At 38.7% G+C, this 18,976-nt stretch overlaps 1 protein-coding gene across 12 annotated transcripts in view; it reads left to right on the top strand.

Annotated features, from left to right (window-relative positions):
- The window catches only part of foxp1b (forkhead box P1b), a 158,560-nt gene extending 140,569 nt beyond the window's left edge, over positions 1–17,991 (top strand). For all 12 annotated transcript variants that reach the window (XM_056751471.1, XM_056751470.1, XM_056751472.1 and 9 more), the window contains 9 exons: positions 799–886; positions 2,111–2,194; positions 5,878–6,082; positions 6,586–6,662; positions 7,374–7,475; positions 9,013–9,134; positions 10,307–10,376; positions 11,148–11,314; positions 14,646–17,991. In XM_056751471.1, the coding sequence (XP_056607449.1) occupies positions 799–886; positions 2,111–2,194; positions 5,878–6,082; positions 6,586–6,662; positions 7,374–7,475; positions 9,013–9,134; positions 10,307–10,376; positions 11,148–11,314; positions 14,646–14,790 (1,060 nt within the window). In that variant the 3' untranslated portion in view covers positions 14,791–17,991. The remainder of the gene's footprint in view (positions 1–798; positions 887–2,110; positions 2,195–5,877; positions 6,083–6,585; positions 6,663–7,373; positions 7,476–9,012; positions 9,135–10,306; positions 10,377–11,147; positions 11,315–14,645) is intronic.
- The last annotated feature ends 985 nt before the right edge of the window (positions 17,992–18,976 follow it).

Below are 18,976 nucleotides of genomic sequence, written 5' to 3'. Positions count from 1 at the left end.
GCGCTGATAAAAATCCTCCAATCATATTTCCTTCACTCGTGAGCCTTATCTCCACCATTTTATATAAATCACCGCAAAAGAGGTATAAAAAGGAAAGCTTGGCCTGCTTTGCCGAGGCCCGGCTACTTATTTAGATTAGTTATAAACGCGCGGGAGAGAAAAAAGGGGAGCGATTCTTGGCGGCGTAAAATAATCACCCATAATTATATTCATAATTCAAGTTTATGACATATTCAATCTCTTTCTCCTTGTTGTCCTTTGCGCTTTCGTCCCGAGTTCCCCTAATCCGGATGACATAATTAAATGGAGAAGCCACCAAAAATAAGAAAGAATTTCATTTTGAAAGCACATCGGACGATTTATAATACCTTATTTTTTACCTGAGTTTGCCAAATCACTTCTCCCATCTGTTCAACTTACTTTCTTTAGGTTTGCATACATACGCCACTTCATCCATTATGCATGAGTTATTTAAAGAGTACTTCTATTTCCAGTAATGCAGCGATCTTGTTAGAGCACTCTTCATTTGTGTTTGGGGAATTCGATATTTTGGATGTGTGGACACGGCTTTATTTACTTTGTCATTTTAGCATGCGTGTATCTCGGGCCATTTTCACTTTTCCAATATGGAGAAATAAACGAGTGCCCTGCAGAATGTGCAGATAATGTAATTCAATATTTTACCATGAAAGTTTTATCAAATGTTTAATAGACGGCTATAAAATACGATGCTAAAATGAAGGCTGCTCTCTCTCTCTCTCTCTCTCTCTCTCTCTCTCTCTCGCGCTCTCTGTGTAGACACCTGAATAATGAACATGCTCTGGATGACAGGAGCACGGCGCAGTGTCGGGTACAGATGCAAGTAGTTCAGCAGCTGGAACTGCAGGTAACATCTAATTTCTCATCATTTCTCGTTCATCTCCTATTCAGGCTTCTTCGCCACTTCTCGCACCATCTCTCTCTGCCTCGCTCGCTCAAGTAGCTGAGAGATAGAGGAGGGAGGGATAAAAATGAAATTATTTTGTACATTTGTGAGTAACCAGTCATTAAAAATGTGTTATGTACGCATGACAGCCAGGCAAAGATATATGGAGTGCCCCGAGGCTAACTCCACAAGATAATTACATTTCCAATTTTACTGGGTTTTAAAGTCGTTTATGACTTTTAACTATTTGGCACCACAATAAAACACTTTGTGAAAAAGCCAGGCGGTAACAATGGTGAGAGTTTTTCTAGAGCCTTTTCAATGAATTGATCAACTAATGTTGTTGGCTGCGTTGCATTGCCTGGAAATACACATTTTTCATAATAAATACTCTTTGGATAGCGGTCATAGAGATGGATTTTGTTTTTATGAGGGAAAGGGAGACAGTTTGTGTGAGAGCGTTAGCACGTTCCGGAGCTGTCATGCTCATATGGGCCATTTCAGTTAAAATCCAGTCCAATCCAAGTCTGTTTCTTCCTCTTCGCATAATATCCTGTCCTTCTTAATCTGAACAGATACAAAAGATAAGTTATACAGAACATAAATACAAGTAAAGCCTCAAAAGAGTGTAAGAAGAGTAGTGATTAATGCACAACACCTCGAATACTCGGCATGCTGGGAAAGTTCAGCCCAGGCATCAAAGCGGAATGATTCAGCTCTTAATCCGCACGTTCATCTGCCATTTATACCCTATTCAAATGCTCAACGCTACAAATAAAATTAGCCTTTTATGTAAAGCTTGTCACAATGCCAATAAAGTCTTTAAACTTTAAAGTGGAGTTTGTTTGGTTCTTTAATGCGGTAAAGCGGTGAGAGAGAGACAAAGAGTTGAGGAAAAGATCATGGTCCTCTGATGTTCAGGTGTAGATACAGTTTTACTGAAGCGACCGTGAATGAGGGCTTGTTTGTTCTTTTGTTAAAAGGAGTTTTAAATAGAGTGTGTCATGGGTATTACGGCTAAAGTTCAAGGGCATGTTTTGGTAAATAAGCATCTGTAATAAAAGGATAAATGTTGTGGATTTGCCTCGGTTAGAAGGCTGTTTGTTACTTTATTGACATCATTTCAAATGAAAATGTAAGAATGTCTTAATCATTTTTCTTTTTCCCTCTATTTCCTCATTAAAGTTAACAAAAGACAAAGAGCGTCTCCAAGCCATGATGACACATCTGCATGTGAAGTCCACAGAGCCCAAACCCACCCCACAGCCAGTGAGTAGCACTTCTGTCATTTCTCTCTCTATATATACTCAATCCTTCCTGTCTCTCTCACTGTCCCAGTTTGCACATAATCCATCCTAAATAGTTTGTGAGATAATATATGTTGCTCTATTGAAAGTAGTATGCCACATGTGCCTGGATTATGTCCTTTTTCTGGTGGTGCTTTGAGGTGTTGTTCTGCACATGCTTTGTTAGCTAATGTTACACACAATCCCTCGGAAAAGAGGAAATTCTTGCGAGGGTTCATTGCTGTATCTTTGGATAATCTTGTGGGGGAGAATGCAAGGCAGACACAATAGTTTTAAAAGTATGAACTTTGTGGTGACTATAGTCAATAAAGCTGGAAGCAAAATGTCAACATAAACAGATATTTGATAATCATATTTTTTGGAGATGATAGTGTGACTGAACTAAATATAAGTTCTTTCTTAGGGATGTAAAAGTCCAAGTGATAAATGCAAGAATGTGAATGTCATTGCGCCATTTCTCACATTTCCTACATTTGTGAGAATTTCCAGCATTTTCGACAGTGTGCTTGCTTTAGGTGACAGATGTTCATAAGCTGTTAAAGTGTTCATGTCAGTGAAAAGCGTTTTGCTCAGAGCTTCAGCCAAATTATTCTGCAATTATTCATAGAAATAGGCTTCTGTGGGTTGTATTACCTTTACCAAAATGTACCACGATAGCTGTAACTTTCACCACAATTTCACAGTTAATACTGTATTCTTATATTAAATAGTGTATACAACTTTTTGATCAATTTTGTTTGATTTCTTATGGATTAATTGTGACTCCGTCTCTGAAAACCCAGCTGAAGTCATATTTTGTGATTCACTAAAATTATCTTATATAACGAATAGAACATTCTGTGAAAATATAACCTTGATGTATTGAATGTCGAATGAGCAAATTAATGTGAAGATTGAAATCGTAGTTCATTAATGGCTGAATTTAAACTTTGATGCTCATTATCTCATAAAAAGATTATAAGACTTTACCCTGGATTTCACAGACAGGGTCAGTTGTTTGTGACTAAAGATTTGGCTTAAATTTAGTTACAATAGATTGAGTAAAAAGTACAAGTTTTTGTTTTAGTTTTTGTGGTGTTTTTCCCCATTTGTTAATTTGCCACTCGCACACTCTTGTATTTAGTTTCCCGAACACGCTTATCATTTATTTGCTGTTCAGGGGTCCTGCGGTGTTTAGAGGCTCTGAGCAGAGTCCTAAGACAGTGGCTGACAATAGTTCATTCACTTGAGCTTTGCCTCTGTCACACACACTGATTGTTTGGATTAGTGTTCGTACGGACGGTCTGACAAGTCAACGTTTGTGGATGAAAAGCAGTTTGAGACGCGGATAGCATTGGTGGGCTGCTACTTCTTCCCTCGGGTTTGAGCCTCAAAGGCAATTTTTGTCCATCTACAGGGGTATGTTTTGTTTTCTGGGAAATTATTTATTTGGAAAAAGGTGCATATTTTAGGCATCGCAGACCTCATTGAAGTCTTGTCGAGATGTATCGATATACCCCATTTACTGTAAAATATTTTGCTTGACATCGTGAGAAAAACGATAATTTATTTTGATACATTAGTTTTTGTAGCAGTGTTTATTTAGTTTTGTAGCTGTTTACGATTTTGCATTTAAAAAAAACGTTTGACGTACAACTCAATCTCGACCTCAAAACATTCTCATTCATGAACAAGTTTAAATGCTAAAAAAAAGAAACTCTTGTGTTGTTTATGTGCATGTGTTTGTGCATTCACTTGCTTGTTTAAGAGCGAGGGTGTTGCCAAGCATTCTCGTCGGTAATTTGACCTTTACATTGTCCATAATTAAACAGCAGATTTTGTTCGCTGTTTGTTTAGCTTTTGTTAGCAGCTTGTCTTCTGCTTTTTTCCACTGCAGCTCGGCAAGTCAAAGCCAGTATAATTAGATCACCAATTACCATTTAATTATTTTCTGTCTGAAGTGTCATTTTGCGGGCATGCTGGGGAGCACCCAAATGGTACGAGAAACAAAAGGAGGACCATTACCAGCCTGTCTGGCCTATTGTGGAGGCTGCTGGCTGGTTGTGCCTCTGGAATATGGATAACAAAGCTTGCTGATGCGGACAGAGAAAGCATAAATGCATACTGTGCAAAACCTTTGGCGAAAAAGGAAACCCTTTTTCTGTGTGTTTTAGTGCGCCTTTACATGTTTTGATGTGTTCCTTTGGCCTTGTTAATACCATAATACAGTTAAGCATGTCGAACAGTCTAAAAATAAAGTCACTCTTACTTCATGTAAAAAAATTTAAATACATTTTTATTGAAATGTTATTTTGTTAGGTAGATTCTTAAGTGCTAAGGCAAATAACATTGATAGTCATTGTGCATCATAACTGTTAACGAATTTTATTACTATGTCTGTATTGACCAATCAGCATCCAGGACCTCAATCCTTCCGCAATATGAATTTCACACAGAGAAACCAATTAACCAACAAAAACCCCCCGAAAAGGTTAGATAGGCATGAAGACAATACCGTGTCAAGGATGAAGCTTCTGTCAGCCCCTAAATTTCTTTATTATGTACCTGTCCATCACATGAAGCATCTCTATGGTAATGACCGTTAATATGGTGCGCGGTAATTGCGCGGCCTGCGACGTATCCACGTGATGGGGGGTTAGATGTTAAACATTGTCTGTTGGTTTTCAGTCGCTTCGCCGCTGTCTGCTCTGTCAGCGGTGCCATTATAGTACAAAATTAGACATCTGATACCTACAAAGCAATTGACAGCCTTGACATTTCATTAATTTGCCAGCGCAATCTCTGAGCGTATTCGGCACGCTGCGCAAGCCACTTCTTCGTGGCGTCTTTTTGTCCATGCCTGTGTGTTTGTCCGTCTGTAAAGTTGTGTATATTTCTGTAACATTGCCTCCTTTGGCAAAATTAACATCTGGAACAGTTTGGTTGAGCAATATGTGTCATTAGCTTCCCCCTACATCACCTACAAATGAATAGCCAGAGCATCGAGTCAGCATTTTCCACTCCAATAGAAAAGTAAATTCGACACTGACAACCCCATACAGCTCCTGGGAGCAGGACTGGTCATTTCAGAGTCCACTGGTTAATACGTTTACCTTGTAGACCTTATTACTAGCCCCCACCACTGGCCACTTGATGAAGAAGGAGGAAACTATTTTTCCAAAAACTATTTCTCTAGAAGAACCATCTTACGGGAGAGGCATCGTGCCGACGAGGGTCATTCAGATGTTACGTGTAATTGTGGCATCACCTCTATAAGTATCCACTAATTAGGGTCCTTACAATGCAATTTGAGCCTGTAATTAGTCTAGATTGGCCTCTTTCTGTCTGTGGCTTATTAGGAGCCTCTTAGGGGTTGGTGAGAAACTTGTTCCTCCAGCCAACAAGTCTGCTACCGCCGCCCAATAGCAAGAAACATTGGTTTCTGGGAAGGCGCCAGCAGACCAAACAGAGAGGCGAACGGAGCGATGTACCCCATTACGATGGAGGGAGGAAAAGCGTGGTGTTTACAAATATTTATAAACCAGAAAACCACCAGTGCTTCACTGTGGGACCGAGATTGATTAGAGGGTGTGTTAACAATTAGCATCGGCAGGCATATGTGGGGAGTAATAACCGTCTGCTTTGTGTTTGCTCGGTGTCTTTCAGCTGAACCTGGTTTCCAATGTTACCCTGTCCAAGACGGCTCCCTCAGCCTCTCCGCCCCTCAGCCTACCCCAGACACCCACCACCCCGACAGCACCCCTTACACCGCTCTCCCAAACCCACTCCGTTATCACCCCCACCAACCTGCACAATGTGGGACCCATGCGGCGACGCTACTCGGACAAGTACAACATGCCCATTTCTCCAGGTAAGGATACGTCGTCTTTAAAATGCATCTATAGCCATTTGGTGCAAAAGGGCAGTTTTACATCAGCCTTTCTCTATGAAATTTTGCTTTTATTTAATATTTTGGGTAAAAAAAATATTACCCATCAAGCCATCTTGACAGCACTTCTACACTGTTCTATTGTTTAATTAAAAAATAAATAACTACACAAAGAATGATTTAATACTGTCATGTTAATCTGACCAAATATTCACAATTTGCATTTGCCAGTAACTTTTTGCATAATATTTATACAACTTTATTATGGCTCAGTGGTTAGAGCATGGCACTAGCAACGCCAAGGTCATTGGTTCGATCTCAGTAGATTGCATATAGTCAGAAACTAATATACAGTGCAGTGCAATGTAAGTCGCTTTGGATAAAAGCATCTGCCAAATGCATAAATGTAATTGTAATGTTGAATTTGATTCATTCAGATCTCTGTATTTTCTGTTGAAACATTTCTTATTGGTTTTCTCAAACAGATATTGTCCAGAACAAAGAGTTCTATATGAACGCTGAAGTACGACCTCCTTTCACATATGCTTCGTTAATACGACAGGTAAGGTTACACGGAACATATTTATACGCCTAGAGCACAGTAATCTAGTATCCAGACTTCAGATTTTACATCCATTTTATACTCAACTGCAATATAAATGTTCATCTTTAACACAAACTGCTGCTTTTATGAAAATCTCGACGCACCCCGACATCATCGCTGTTAAATTTCCGATGTAATTTAGCAGCAGAGCACAAGATTAACCACCAGCAAATGAGCAGGAAAGCACTCGCTGTTCATCGAGGGGACAAAAAAAGCCCATATATAACAATTGCTTTTGATTAAGCATTACAGCCAATGTGATTATTACGGAATTCATTTCACACAACAGTAGGAACGGTGCGTTTTTGAGATGCCCAGTCAATTATTAGGACTGAACCAGTAATCTGTGATCACAGGGCATTAATCTGGGCCCGGGATAATTGCCGCTTTATAATCTGGTTCTATAAAACCGTTTTTTTCTTGTTCTGGTCATTTAGCGGAAAAGGATGCACTCAAATTGGCACATTTGCATAAGGAAGCGTTCAGTAAACAAAGCAGTTCCCATCCGAGAACGGAAAATAGTGGAGCTGTTTTCCGTGTACCCTCAGATCATGTTGAATTTGACATAACAAATGCATCTCACTTTGTTTTGCTTGAGGTTTGGACGGAAACAGAATGTAGCTGTTTGCTTATCAGCATTTGTGTGCGTATGTGTGTGTTTTTTTCCAGGCAATACTAGAGACACCAGATAAACAGCTAACACTAAACGAGATCTACAATTGGTTCACGCGGATGTTTGCGTATTTCAGACGCAACGCAGCAACGTGGAAGGTGATCTCTCATTTCATTTTTTTTTGGTTTAGTCATGTTGGAATATCCTCGTTATTCGGTTTAATAATTACAAGTGTTTCAAAACTGATTCTTGAACCGAATGCAACTTAAAACCACAGACTTCGTTTCGAGAATGTTGAAGGTTTATTGCTAGACAATTGATCTCCTAATCACTCCTGACGAGTAAAAACCACCCACAGAATTCAGCCAGCAACTCTCTTACTGGACCACACACACTTGAAACACACCCTGTTTATTCTTTTAGTCCCTCAACCTATGTGCTAAGTACATGAATAAATAATTAAATATAAATATAATATAAAGGAATGTTTATTTTTTAAGAGTTCGAATCATGGGCACACTTCTCGATTTAGATTTATAAAATATGTGAATTACTCCAAACGCCACCAACCATCAGAAACACAAACATCATGAATCATGTAAAGATTGCTAAGTACGATTTTGTGTAATTTGATTTAGCCATCAAGTTCAAATTACCTTGAGAAAGCGTATGTTTTCCCCAACTAGAATTTATATAACAAAATGATCTTTCTGGAAGAGAACCCCTTTTCATTTGGATTTATTTTGCGAGTGTTTTTAGGTTTTCTCTGGATGAATTTCAACAGTTTAAAGGGAAATCTGGTCATTTGAGTAGGATTTTTTCCCCTGGCAGAAGCTGTTTAGTATTGGCATTTAACTCAAGCGTTTTCAGTTTCCGTTTCTGAAGCGAGGCAGAAAATGATGAACTATCTGTGACTTATGCCGCAGCGTAACGATAAAGCATGACAGTGTCAACAAACACACATGCCTCCATCAATCAATGAAAGCTTTATTTACTAAATATCAAGCACGTATCGTACAAATGGCCCCATGAATGGGTAAATTATGAGACATTTAAGGCGATAAACATGCTGCGTCTCTTTCCCTTATTTTTCAGCTACAGAACAGAGAAGTCATAAATGCCAAAGAGACTGTTTAGCAATTCTGAAATTTTGTTGACAATTTAAGTTGCTGCGATAAGGATCAGTCCTTCCTTTGTATTTAAAAATGAAAGAAGTAACGAAAAAAAAACATTGATTGTTGTATTTAGTCAAGTTTCTGTTCAAATTGATCCTGTTGAAATGTATATCGTTTTGTTTTTTGCTGAAAATTATTTCTATTTGAGTAAATATTATTATGTTTGAATCATGAAATGAATACAATATTTATTTAAGTAATTTGTATATACAATTTTTATAATTATTAATAATACCAAAATATTTAATTTATTTATAGATAATAAAAAAGTACAATTAAATTTAGTAAATCTTTTGCTTGTTGTTTTTCTTATGTATCTAGATTTTTGTATGCAATTTTTATGAGATAATGAGAATTTTAAGTCCATGGTCTAAGCATTTTTTTCAAAGTTTTCTTTTTATTATGCATGTCATTTTTAAAAGCAGCAATACAAAATGATGCTTTATTTGTTTTAAGACATATTTAAGCACACTTCCTTTTGCACTCATAGCTTTTTCTCTTTCTCTCACACCAACTGCAGAACGCAGTGCGACATAACCTTAGTCTTCACAAGTGTTTTGTGCGGGTAGAGAACGTTAAAGGGGCGGTATGGACCGTCGACGAACTAGAGTTCCAAAAGAGAAGGCCACAAAAGATCAGTGGGTAGGTGTCCCAGCCCCATCCCCGCATAGCCTGGCTGACCAATCCTGTGTCTCGTGGTGTTGATTGATGGGCTTCATGTCATTGTCTATGTGCCGTCCATTGCTCCCCTGCTAGCTTTAGCGTGCGTGGTCTTTTTATTAGCTATGTGCTGGCTATGTGTGCACCATAACCTCCCAGTTGCTTGTGCTTATTCATACATCCATTTCATATATCTGTCTATCTGTCTGTCTGTGTGTCTGTCTGTGGTTGCTGCATCCGTGTCTGTCTGCTTGCCACCCCCTCCCCATTTCCAGGGTGCTGTGCGCACCAATCTATCCCTCCATAAATGCTTTGTCAGAGTCGAGGATGACTTTGGGTCCTTTTGGACCGTAGACGATGAAGAGTTTAAACGCGGCCGTCACATACAGCGAGGTCGCCCCAGGAAGCATGCGGTGGACGAAAGCTTTGATGAGCTTCTTGTACAGTAAGCACCGCCCTCTGCCCCGCCCCCTCCCGTCATGACCCTACATGCTTTGCCTTCATGTGCTCGCTCATCCTGCGTGTAACCTTCTCATGTCTTGCGCTTTTGCTATTCTAATATTTGAGTGTGGTGATTTCTTTAGATGTGTGATTCAGATTTGTGTATGGGACAACTTTACATTTATAAGCTCTGGTCCAAAACTTTGTGAGCTCACTAAGGCAGAAACATAAAACCAGTCCTACTGTTTGTTTTAACATTGCTTTTTTGTATTTATAATTCAACTAAACTGAACTATAGTTTTAGCAGTGAATTTGTGGCAATGTATTCTGGGATTGGCTTAACGGTGTAAGTAAAGCTTTTATAGAATTTAGTCTACCTATAAGGCAGCGTCGTGTACAATGGCTGTTAAAGCCTTCTACATAGGCACCTCACTAGGTTTTGGAACAGAGCTGTGATGTTAAAGAGCTTTTGATAGTTTAGTGCTGTATTGATTTTGCTATTGGGTTTCATTGGAAATCGGATTGTCCTCTAAATACAGACTTCAGTGTAAAATCAATTTATCCAGTAGACCCATACTGGTGTTATACAAAGAGTAGCCTTTATGTTGAGTGATTTATACTCTCTCAAATCATTAACTGTAAGCTTAGCTAAAGTAAATAGTGAACTATGTCTTCAGCTGGTGATGAATGTGTTATTATTTTTATCTCTTCAGAACTCCAGCTCTTGTTAAGAACATTCATACCACTTTGGGATATGGTCCCGCCCTTTCTGCAGCCTTCCAGGTAAACATTGCCTTATTACACAATGTAACAATTTTTTTTTAGTTTCGCATTAATTTAAATCTCAAGTTTCTCTCTGAAGTTTAATATGCTTAATACATGAATCTTCTTTTTTTTTTACCATCAACGGTTCTTTGAAATTACAATTTGATTGTTTTTGTCTTTTATGACTAATACGTTCCTCACAAACCAAGTTCTAGACATAGTCACCCATCATCTATGAGCTAAATGTACATTAAAACATAAAGCTACGTGCAAATAAATATTACCACGATAATTAGCACCACAGAATTGTACAAAAAAGGTTGGGAGTGACAAAAATTTGTTACACTTTGTTATCCATATGATAATGAATTATTCATTTTTATATTGTTGATATGATTTTTGTCTGTTAACTGCTTTTATCTCATGATGGTAATAATTAGACGGTGGCCAGATTAGAAAAAACGTAGCAGAGGAAACTTTGTATTGGTTGTAATTGTTTTTGTTTATTTACTCTGTGAATGTTTAGTTATGTATTTGGTTATATATATATTTCATATTTTTGTTCAAGTATGACTACATATCCCTATGAAAAAACTACATATGCCACAATCCTCAGTGGCAGCCTGAGAATGTTCAAATACTATAGCAAGAGGACTTGAATGTATAAATGCTATTTTATTTGGGATATGCATGAGTATCTTTCCATGTAAAGACACATTTGATGCACATCTCCATAGTGTTCGTACGGATAGGTCTCACCTCTTTTCTATTCTTGATGTCCTTTTTTAGGCTTCAATGGCAGAGAACAACATACCTCTATACACTACCGCTTCCATCGGAAGTCCCACTCTTAACTCGCTTGCCAGCGCCATCAGAGAGGAAATGAATGGGGCCATGGACCACGGGAACAGCAACGGTAGTGACAGCAGCCCTGGACGCTCGCCCCTGCCAGCTATGTGAGTGGCTCGCATCCCACCTTCATAATGTGAAAGAGTATGTGTGCATCACCAAGATAAGGGAATTGCGTGCATGCTAGATGAAGCTCGCACGATTCTTTTCACCAGGTCACTACGGGTTTCAAATAGCCTTCAGACACGCGGTTTGGATGTTTAGCCATTCGTAAAATTATACAGAAATTACAGTTAACAGAGGAAGTATGAACTGTGAATTGTGTTTGGGACGGAACGGTCTTGAAAAGGAAGCCCCACCTTTAGAAGGCTTCTGTGCGGGGCGAGCTTGTAAAGAAAATAGTGTCTTTCGCTGTTATTTCAAGTTTATAAACTAGCTTTTATTACGAGTGCCGAGTTCCTCCCTAATTATTGCCTCCGTTTTGTTTAAATATTTACAAAAGTCGTGAATAGAAGATGACAGAGTCGATCTCTTTGCTGCACACAAACAGGACTCGCAGCACGTCCACAAACGTCCGAGAGTAAAGCGACGAGAGGGGGGGTCAGGGGGGGTCGTAATTAGCCCCGACGGAAAGCTCTAAGATTTCCATGTAGCTGAGCTGCGGTCTGGGTTGGAAACCACAGCTCCCCATACACTTGTTGTACGGGAGGGACGGCCGCGTTGTTTGAAGCTTAAAATAATACGCCACAGACGACATGGTTTCCAGATGTCGGAGGATAAAATGGTGATTTGTTGCCCGGCGAGATTTATTGCAGTCTGTGAAGTATCAGCAAAATGTTTTTTAAAGAAATGGCAGGATAATGAAGTCATGAAGATGTGGGTTGGAGGAGTGCTAATGGTAGGTAACATAGCTTCAGGTCTGCCCAATCAGCAGGATATAGAGAAACAGGATGGAGGTTGTTTGCTCTAAGGCTCCCTGCCTCTCATCTCTCCAGGCATCCGCTGGTATTGCCCAAACATGAGCTATATGAAGGTAAAAAAATAAGAATTTACAAGAGAACTTACAATATCGATATCTGGGTCACAACACAACTATTCTTTGATAGTTTGTGTTGTGAAGAGTATAAAAATGGTCCGCTATATTAAAATGGTCAGTTTCTTTTTTCACATTTTTTGTATGAAAAATATATTTTTTCAATACACCATGGGACAAAATATAATTTTAAACATGATGATGGATCCAATAAATTGTAGCTTTTCTTATAAATGCAAATCAAGTCTAAACATAAAATGTAAAAGCCCTTTAAATGCAGCCCCCCGGTACACTCAAATTCTATTTATTCAGGATAATCAAGGTTAACCATCAAAATCATTAGATGTTATTGTCAGTCCAAGTTTGTTTTATGTCCATCATGTTATAAGGCTTGTAATCACATGGTAAAAAAATTCTATCATGATGTTACCGCTATATTCTCGCATTATTATTTTCAAATCCCTTGATTTTTTTAGTCATACACAAGTCCAGGTTTACTGAATGGGTCACATATGGGGCTACTACAATCAGACATTCCCAATTACAAAACAGAATGCCGCTCACTTGCATATTAATAACAATTCCATGTTTGCCCTCCAGCAAGAGATTGAGAACCGGAGGCCAAGGGACGTGCTTTGATCTGAAACTGTTAAAACAGAGAATTGTATTATGCAGGCGCAAAAACTCATTAGCATGCTTTCTTAAAAATCATCCACATGTTTGCGCATAAGAGAAAAGCTGGACAGTTGTGGTTAATCTGAAACAGTACAGTTTGCAACATAGGAATAATTTGTTAAAAGGCTTTGCCACATGTGCTTGTAATGTTTATCCTTATATTCATTTCTTTTCCCCTTTTCATCCTTTTCTTTTTCTTCCTTGTTAGCGTCAGCGCACATTGGCGCTGTATTCCTACAGTGTTCCCGTAATGAGAAATTTGGCAGATCTCATCTCTGCGGACAATCCCGTGCCCAGACTGTGGGCCGGGGGTTCATGTTTTGCCTTGTTTACAACTGACAGCGTTATTATTCTTGTAAGGGCCCTGTTTCTTATCACAGCCGTTTGTGTTGGGCCCCGTCATCACGCCTCCCCTTTCCCTCTCGTCTCGCACGCCTCCCCACCGCCGCTTTTCTTTCCCTTATTGACACTTCAGTTAGGAGTTGCATTAATTTGGCGTGTATTTAAAGCGTACGCGCCGTTGTCTGGTCACCGTGTCGCGAGGGTTTTTTTGCACGCTTGAAGTTGATTAATGACGGACCCTCGCGCGGGGTCGTCCTCCGGGGACCCGCCTCACAGGTTGTGCATGTTAACGAGAGAGAAGTGTAGCGCGCCGAGCGCCACTGATCCGACGCCACCGGGAACGTGACGGCCCGTCCGCTCGTTCGCCCGCCACCTCTCGCTGTGGTCCATTCTCTCGTCACCACGTCACACGTTGTTAATCTACCTCATTTATCAATTCAAAGTGAAAACCCTGTCGGCAGGCCAGCTGTGGAAAATAAAGCCGGCAGGTATACCGGTGTTGGAAGCTGGAAGGGAAGTGGAGTTGTCTGAGGTGCAGTTTCATTGTACAGACTGCTCGGATACTTTGAGTGTAAAAATTAGGCTGGTGATACAATCGTAGATAGTGTCGTTTTTTTCCACTCACTGTATTACAAGCATTACAAATTTAGATTTTAACAGTTTTTGCTTGCACATTAAAAACAAGTACGCTACCAAATGCTCCTTTATTTATAAAGGTAAATGGTGATATAACCAAATAAATATAGACCAGGACATGTAACCTTGAAGTGTTAATTTATTATAAACTATAATTTATAATAAATTATGTCTTCGCTGCATTATAATTAAATATAATCAATAAATAGTTTAATGTGACCAAGAAAGAATTGTATTTAAATAATACAAAAATAATTTGTTTGTTATATTTTAACATTTTATAATAAAGTATTTAAATTATCAAAATTTTTATTTAGGTAGTGTTCATGGGCTTGGTAGACTTATAGTTTTTAAAACACTGTAGCCAAAGAAATTAATGTCAAAAATACTTGACAGATGTTTACTGTGTCCCACTTTCAAGCAATTTAACAAAATTATTTTTTTCCATTTATCTTGTATATAAAATGTGCATAATTTTTTTATATCCTACAACCCCATTAATTGTTTTATTCAGCCATGAGCAGTTTATAGCAGTTTTATTTATGTTTGTGTACACGTACATCGTATATTAAAACTCCACATTTTGGAAATGAAATTATGATGAAGACCCAGTCACAATATTTAGTAATGTAGTACTTAGTGTATTTAGTGATACGGAGGCCTAGTAGATTGATATTGTTTGTGGTGGAAGATGGATGCTATTGTACATTGGTGTCAAAAACTAAATGTGATCGTTTTCTTGTTTTATTCAGGCATCATATCAGCGTTAAAGAAGAGCCACTGGACCCAGATGAACACGAAGGCCCCCTCTCCCTCGTGACGACAGCCAATCACAGTCCAGACTTTGACCACCACAGAGATTACGATGACGACCACGTGAACGACGACATGCTGTAAGCCTGGTTTCTCCCAGGTCCTCTGCCGACGAGGCCAAACTAACTGCGGTCACCTGCGAGACCACTCCAGATATAGCAAGCCCAAGACTGGATTCACAGTACTCCTGTTGACAGCTATTCAAATGTTACTCTTAGTGCCATTAAATACGAAATACGTGATAAGAAAAATCGATTCCGTTTGGAAGTATTTTTGATTTGTTTCTACTTTACGGTTGAAAGACATGTGTAAATTTCTACTCGTCACTTGACGAAGAGACGTTTGGTACTGGGGGCCTGCTTCTACTTCCTTTTGGCATCTGAGACCAGAGCGGACATTGAAACACAGCTGAGAAAGACTGGCTCATCGCCCTCTGAGTCGAATAAACACTGATCAGAACTGCAAAGCACACACACACAAATCATTATCGCTCGGAGCTTGCCACTCACAAGGTGTGCGTGTACGGATGTGACTTTAATTCAATGTCTCGGCGTTCTTAAAGGGATAGTTCACCCAAAAATGAAAATTCTGTCATCATCACCCTCTTGTTGTTGTTGTTTTGTGAAACACAACATTTTTAATAATGTACTTACTCTCCATTTAATGAAAGTGAACTTCTCAAGTCACTTGCAACTGAAAAATCCTGATATCCACCTTGGTCTTCTTGGCACGTTCATTTCTTTTTAGTGAATCTGCACACAAAACTGCTAGGCTGAGCAAGTATCGACCAGAATTTCATTTGCGGACGAATTGTCCCTTTAAGTTCGCTTCTGTCACAGCTGGAAGATGTCTGTCTGGAGGTTTGAGGGTTCCTGGGCAAATAATTTAGGCGTAGTGTCCTCTCATTGCTCTGTGCTGTTCGCTATATATCCTTTTGTTGGGTTTGCTTGTTTTTGGTAACTGATCAGACCTCATGAATAATAATGTGGAGTTTATGGTGTGCTTAGCACTGGATGAATGTGTAATAAGGCTTATTTCCTCATGCTATTTTTCCTCTTGCTTTCCTTAAAAATCAAAACGGAATGTTGCATTACCATGTAGTATTTTTCTGTCATTTGTTCCTTGTGTTTCGGACGGCCACAGTCACATTGCCCTTGCGTGCGGACACACACAAAGACACACACACACAACGTCCCCCTGCATGCATGCGGACACACACAAAGACACACACACACAACGTCCCCCTGCAAATGCACTACCCGTAATGAAGGCTCCCTCTCCACGCACCAATGAAGTTTAATTTGCCCACGGAATAAATGACAGAGAAATCACGTTTATCGTTATGAAATTATACTTTCAAAAATCCCCTTTCGTGGTGATGCGCGTAAGCGTCAACCGAATCACAAATCAAAAGCATCTATATTATAAAATACAAATGTCAAAGCAGAGAGATAATTGTTAGACAGGAAGCTAATTGTGATTTTTAAACGTTGTTGTTGCCGTATTTTTCCCTTTTGTATTTCACAAATTATTGGACAACTGCATTCCTTGTAGTTTGAGTGTCTGTTTTAGCACGTCAATGACTGTTTCATCCTCTCTGTTATTACAGATTATTAATAATTACACATGAGATAAAAGGTTAAAGGGATTTTAAACAAAGGCTGATGTTACAGCCATGACCACTGAGCATTACAGCACTGGGGCAGCCCACTTTGACATCCACTTCATCACTTTGGAAACGCTTGTTTCCAGCTGGTTGTTCCAGGCGAGTCGAACCCGGGAAGCAAGTCAGAATTGAAAGCTGCTGCCAGCTCGATGTTGGGATTGCGCAGAGATTAGAAAGAGTTTAGATTAGAGCTTTGTCCATTTTTTTTTAAGAACTGCAACCACTTTCTTTGTTCTTATTTATTACTTCCATCGTTTGTCTTTTGTTTTTACAAGTCGCTATTTTGTCTCTTATCTGTGACTACCAAAGATACAAGATACTACATATTATTTTGTGTTCCATGCAATAGCTAAACAAAAAAGGCCAAATATGTGTAGTGTTCCCCGCACCGGCTGAGCGCAAAAGTTATGAAATGTTTCGGGCTTATTGTGAACCGGTGAAAAAAGCCAAAGGGGTTGTTCGACGGGCAGCTGTTTGTCTTCGCCTCTGACCAAAATAGGAGAGATGGAGACCAACACATGACCAAATCAAAGCAATGTTGTCTTTGGGCCAATGAAAAGGAAAAAGGGAGTGTTCTGTCGTGAAATGATGGCTATAAAGGAGGAGGACATGGATGAAAGAGTTTAGAACTGTATTCACTGTCGTCACACGATATTTAAATCCAGAAAGGGAAAAGCATTTGCATAACACAATGTGAACAGAACTTCAAACTGGACCACACAATGATAGCTCGATTTGTTCTCATGCCTTTTTTTATGTTGCCATTTTATTCTTTGAAAACGATTGTATGCCACTTACCTTGTAAATCCACAACAGGATTCCCGATGTCCTTTGTTATCCTTGGCAATGCTTTATGATTGTGATTTAGTGTCTGTCAACTTATTACTTTTTTATATTAAAAAACACTCCTGTCAACCAATAAGCTGGGTACAAGGTACTTTTATGGTAGTGAATAATGTGTAAATTTATCCAAGTGTTTTTTAACGAAAAAAGTGGAATCAAACATCCAGGCAGCTGTGGGTCAGTGGGAAGCGATTGAAGCTCGGTGGATGGCTGTCTCGGATTGGTTAATTGTTATTCTCGAGCAGGCAAACGAGACCACTCACCGCATGTGTAGCTCGGAATTACTGAAGAAATACAGCATGAGAAACTGTTAGTACGCATACCTCAGTTCAAACCTTATAGGGAATGAGTAAATAAATGATATAACATTTCACTCAGTTGCACTTAGTTGTATGTCTTGCATGTTTAGTCTAAAACTGTAGCGAACTATTTTAAGAAAAAGATTTTAAAAAATATATAAAAATCAGAGCTTGTTAATCATTGGGGGGTTTCTTTGTTTTCTTTCTTTTAAGCCAAACCTCAGGATTTTTTATCTCCAATCGGCTTGCTTCGATATCAATTTACTTTTATTGCTCTTTTTTTCTTCCACATTTACAGTAAACTGTTTCCAAGACTCTCTGCTGTTTTTGTTGAAGTAGGTTGTACATACACCACTTTATAGCCTTTCTGCTTTTCTCATTTTTCTTTTCAAAGAACAAGAATACTGTTTGTATCACCATGTTTGCTTTATCACAACTGCTTTGTATTTACTATTAAAAAAACGACGAAAACACACAGATATGAGCTACTGCTGTATGTATTCCAATAGCGTACCGTGCTGCGAATGTAATTGACTTGGTAATCCTTGCTTTTCGGGGAAAAGGGCAAACTCGCAGACATCTGTGAGCGAGAGGGGAGGGAATGGATCTGGGGATAATCCGGCAGTTTTTGGATTCTTAAAAACTGTAAAATAGAAAACAGATTTGTCTCTGTTATCATTGACCTAAGCCATTTTTGCAGCCTGTTTCTTCCCCGTCCTTGTGTTAAGCTGTTCTTAATACTTCTTTCAAACAGATCCTGCTTTTTTGCTCTAGATTAGTTGGAAAGGAAGATGTTTTTTCTAAGTTTAGAAAGTAAATGCTTGCAGGACTAAATTCTAAAAACTATAAACATGTTACAACGTAAGAAAAAAATCAGCAGTACAAAGAGACAAAGACAATTTATTTTTCTTTATTGTTCAATAATTCATTATAAGCGGTAGCTATTTATGTGCTATATGGATTTTAAATATATAAATATTCATTATTTGAGTCTTTGCAAAAATCCATTTTTATTATCATTTTATACTGACATGAAATCGTGTTACAAAAATTGCCTTTATGATAAGCTCTTAAAGCTATTGCATGCATGTTCTCAGAAATATTCAATAAAAACAAAATGGTAAATCTAAAGACAAACAGGTTTTAATGATAAAACTCGAGCACACTTAAAAGTTAAGAGCAATCAATTATTTTACTCATCATGATTGAGGTAAAACTTTAGTCTTAACCCCTGTATGCTATATTTATGAAGATATTTTAAAGAACACAATTGTTATCCTCATAATTGAGGATCCTCATAATTGTCCTGAACCTCGTCCATCAGACTATACCATGAAGATGATGATGATGGTCATGGCTATATATGTGTCCAATTCTTTTTTTCTGCTTTATCTATAGTCCTGGCTGTTTGAAAAGTACAAAAAGATGCAATAAAAATACGCAATCATGATAATTATTTTAT

The sequence above is a fragment of the Triplophysa dalaica genome, chromosome 6, assembly GCF_015846415.1.
Source record: "Triplophysa dalaica isolate WHDGS20190420 chromosome 6, ASM1584641v1, whole genome shotgun sequence".
In the NCBI taxonomy this organism is placed as follows: Eukaryota; Metazoa; Chordata; class Actinopteri; order Cypriniformes; family Nemacheilidae; genus Triplophysa; species Triplophysa dalaica.
This window is presented reverse-complemented; position numbering and strand designations above follow the sequence as displayed.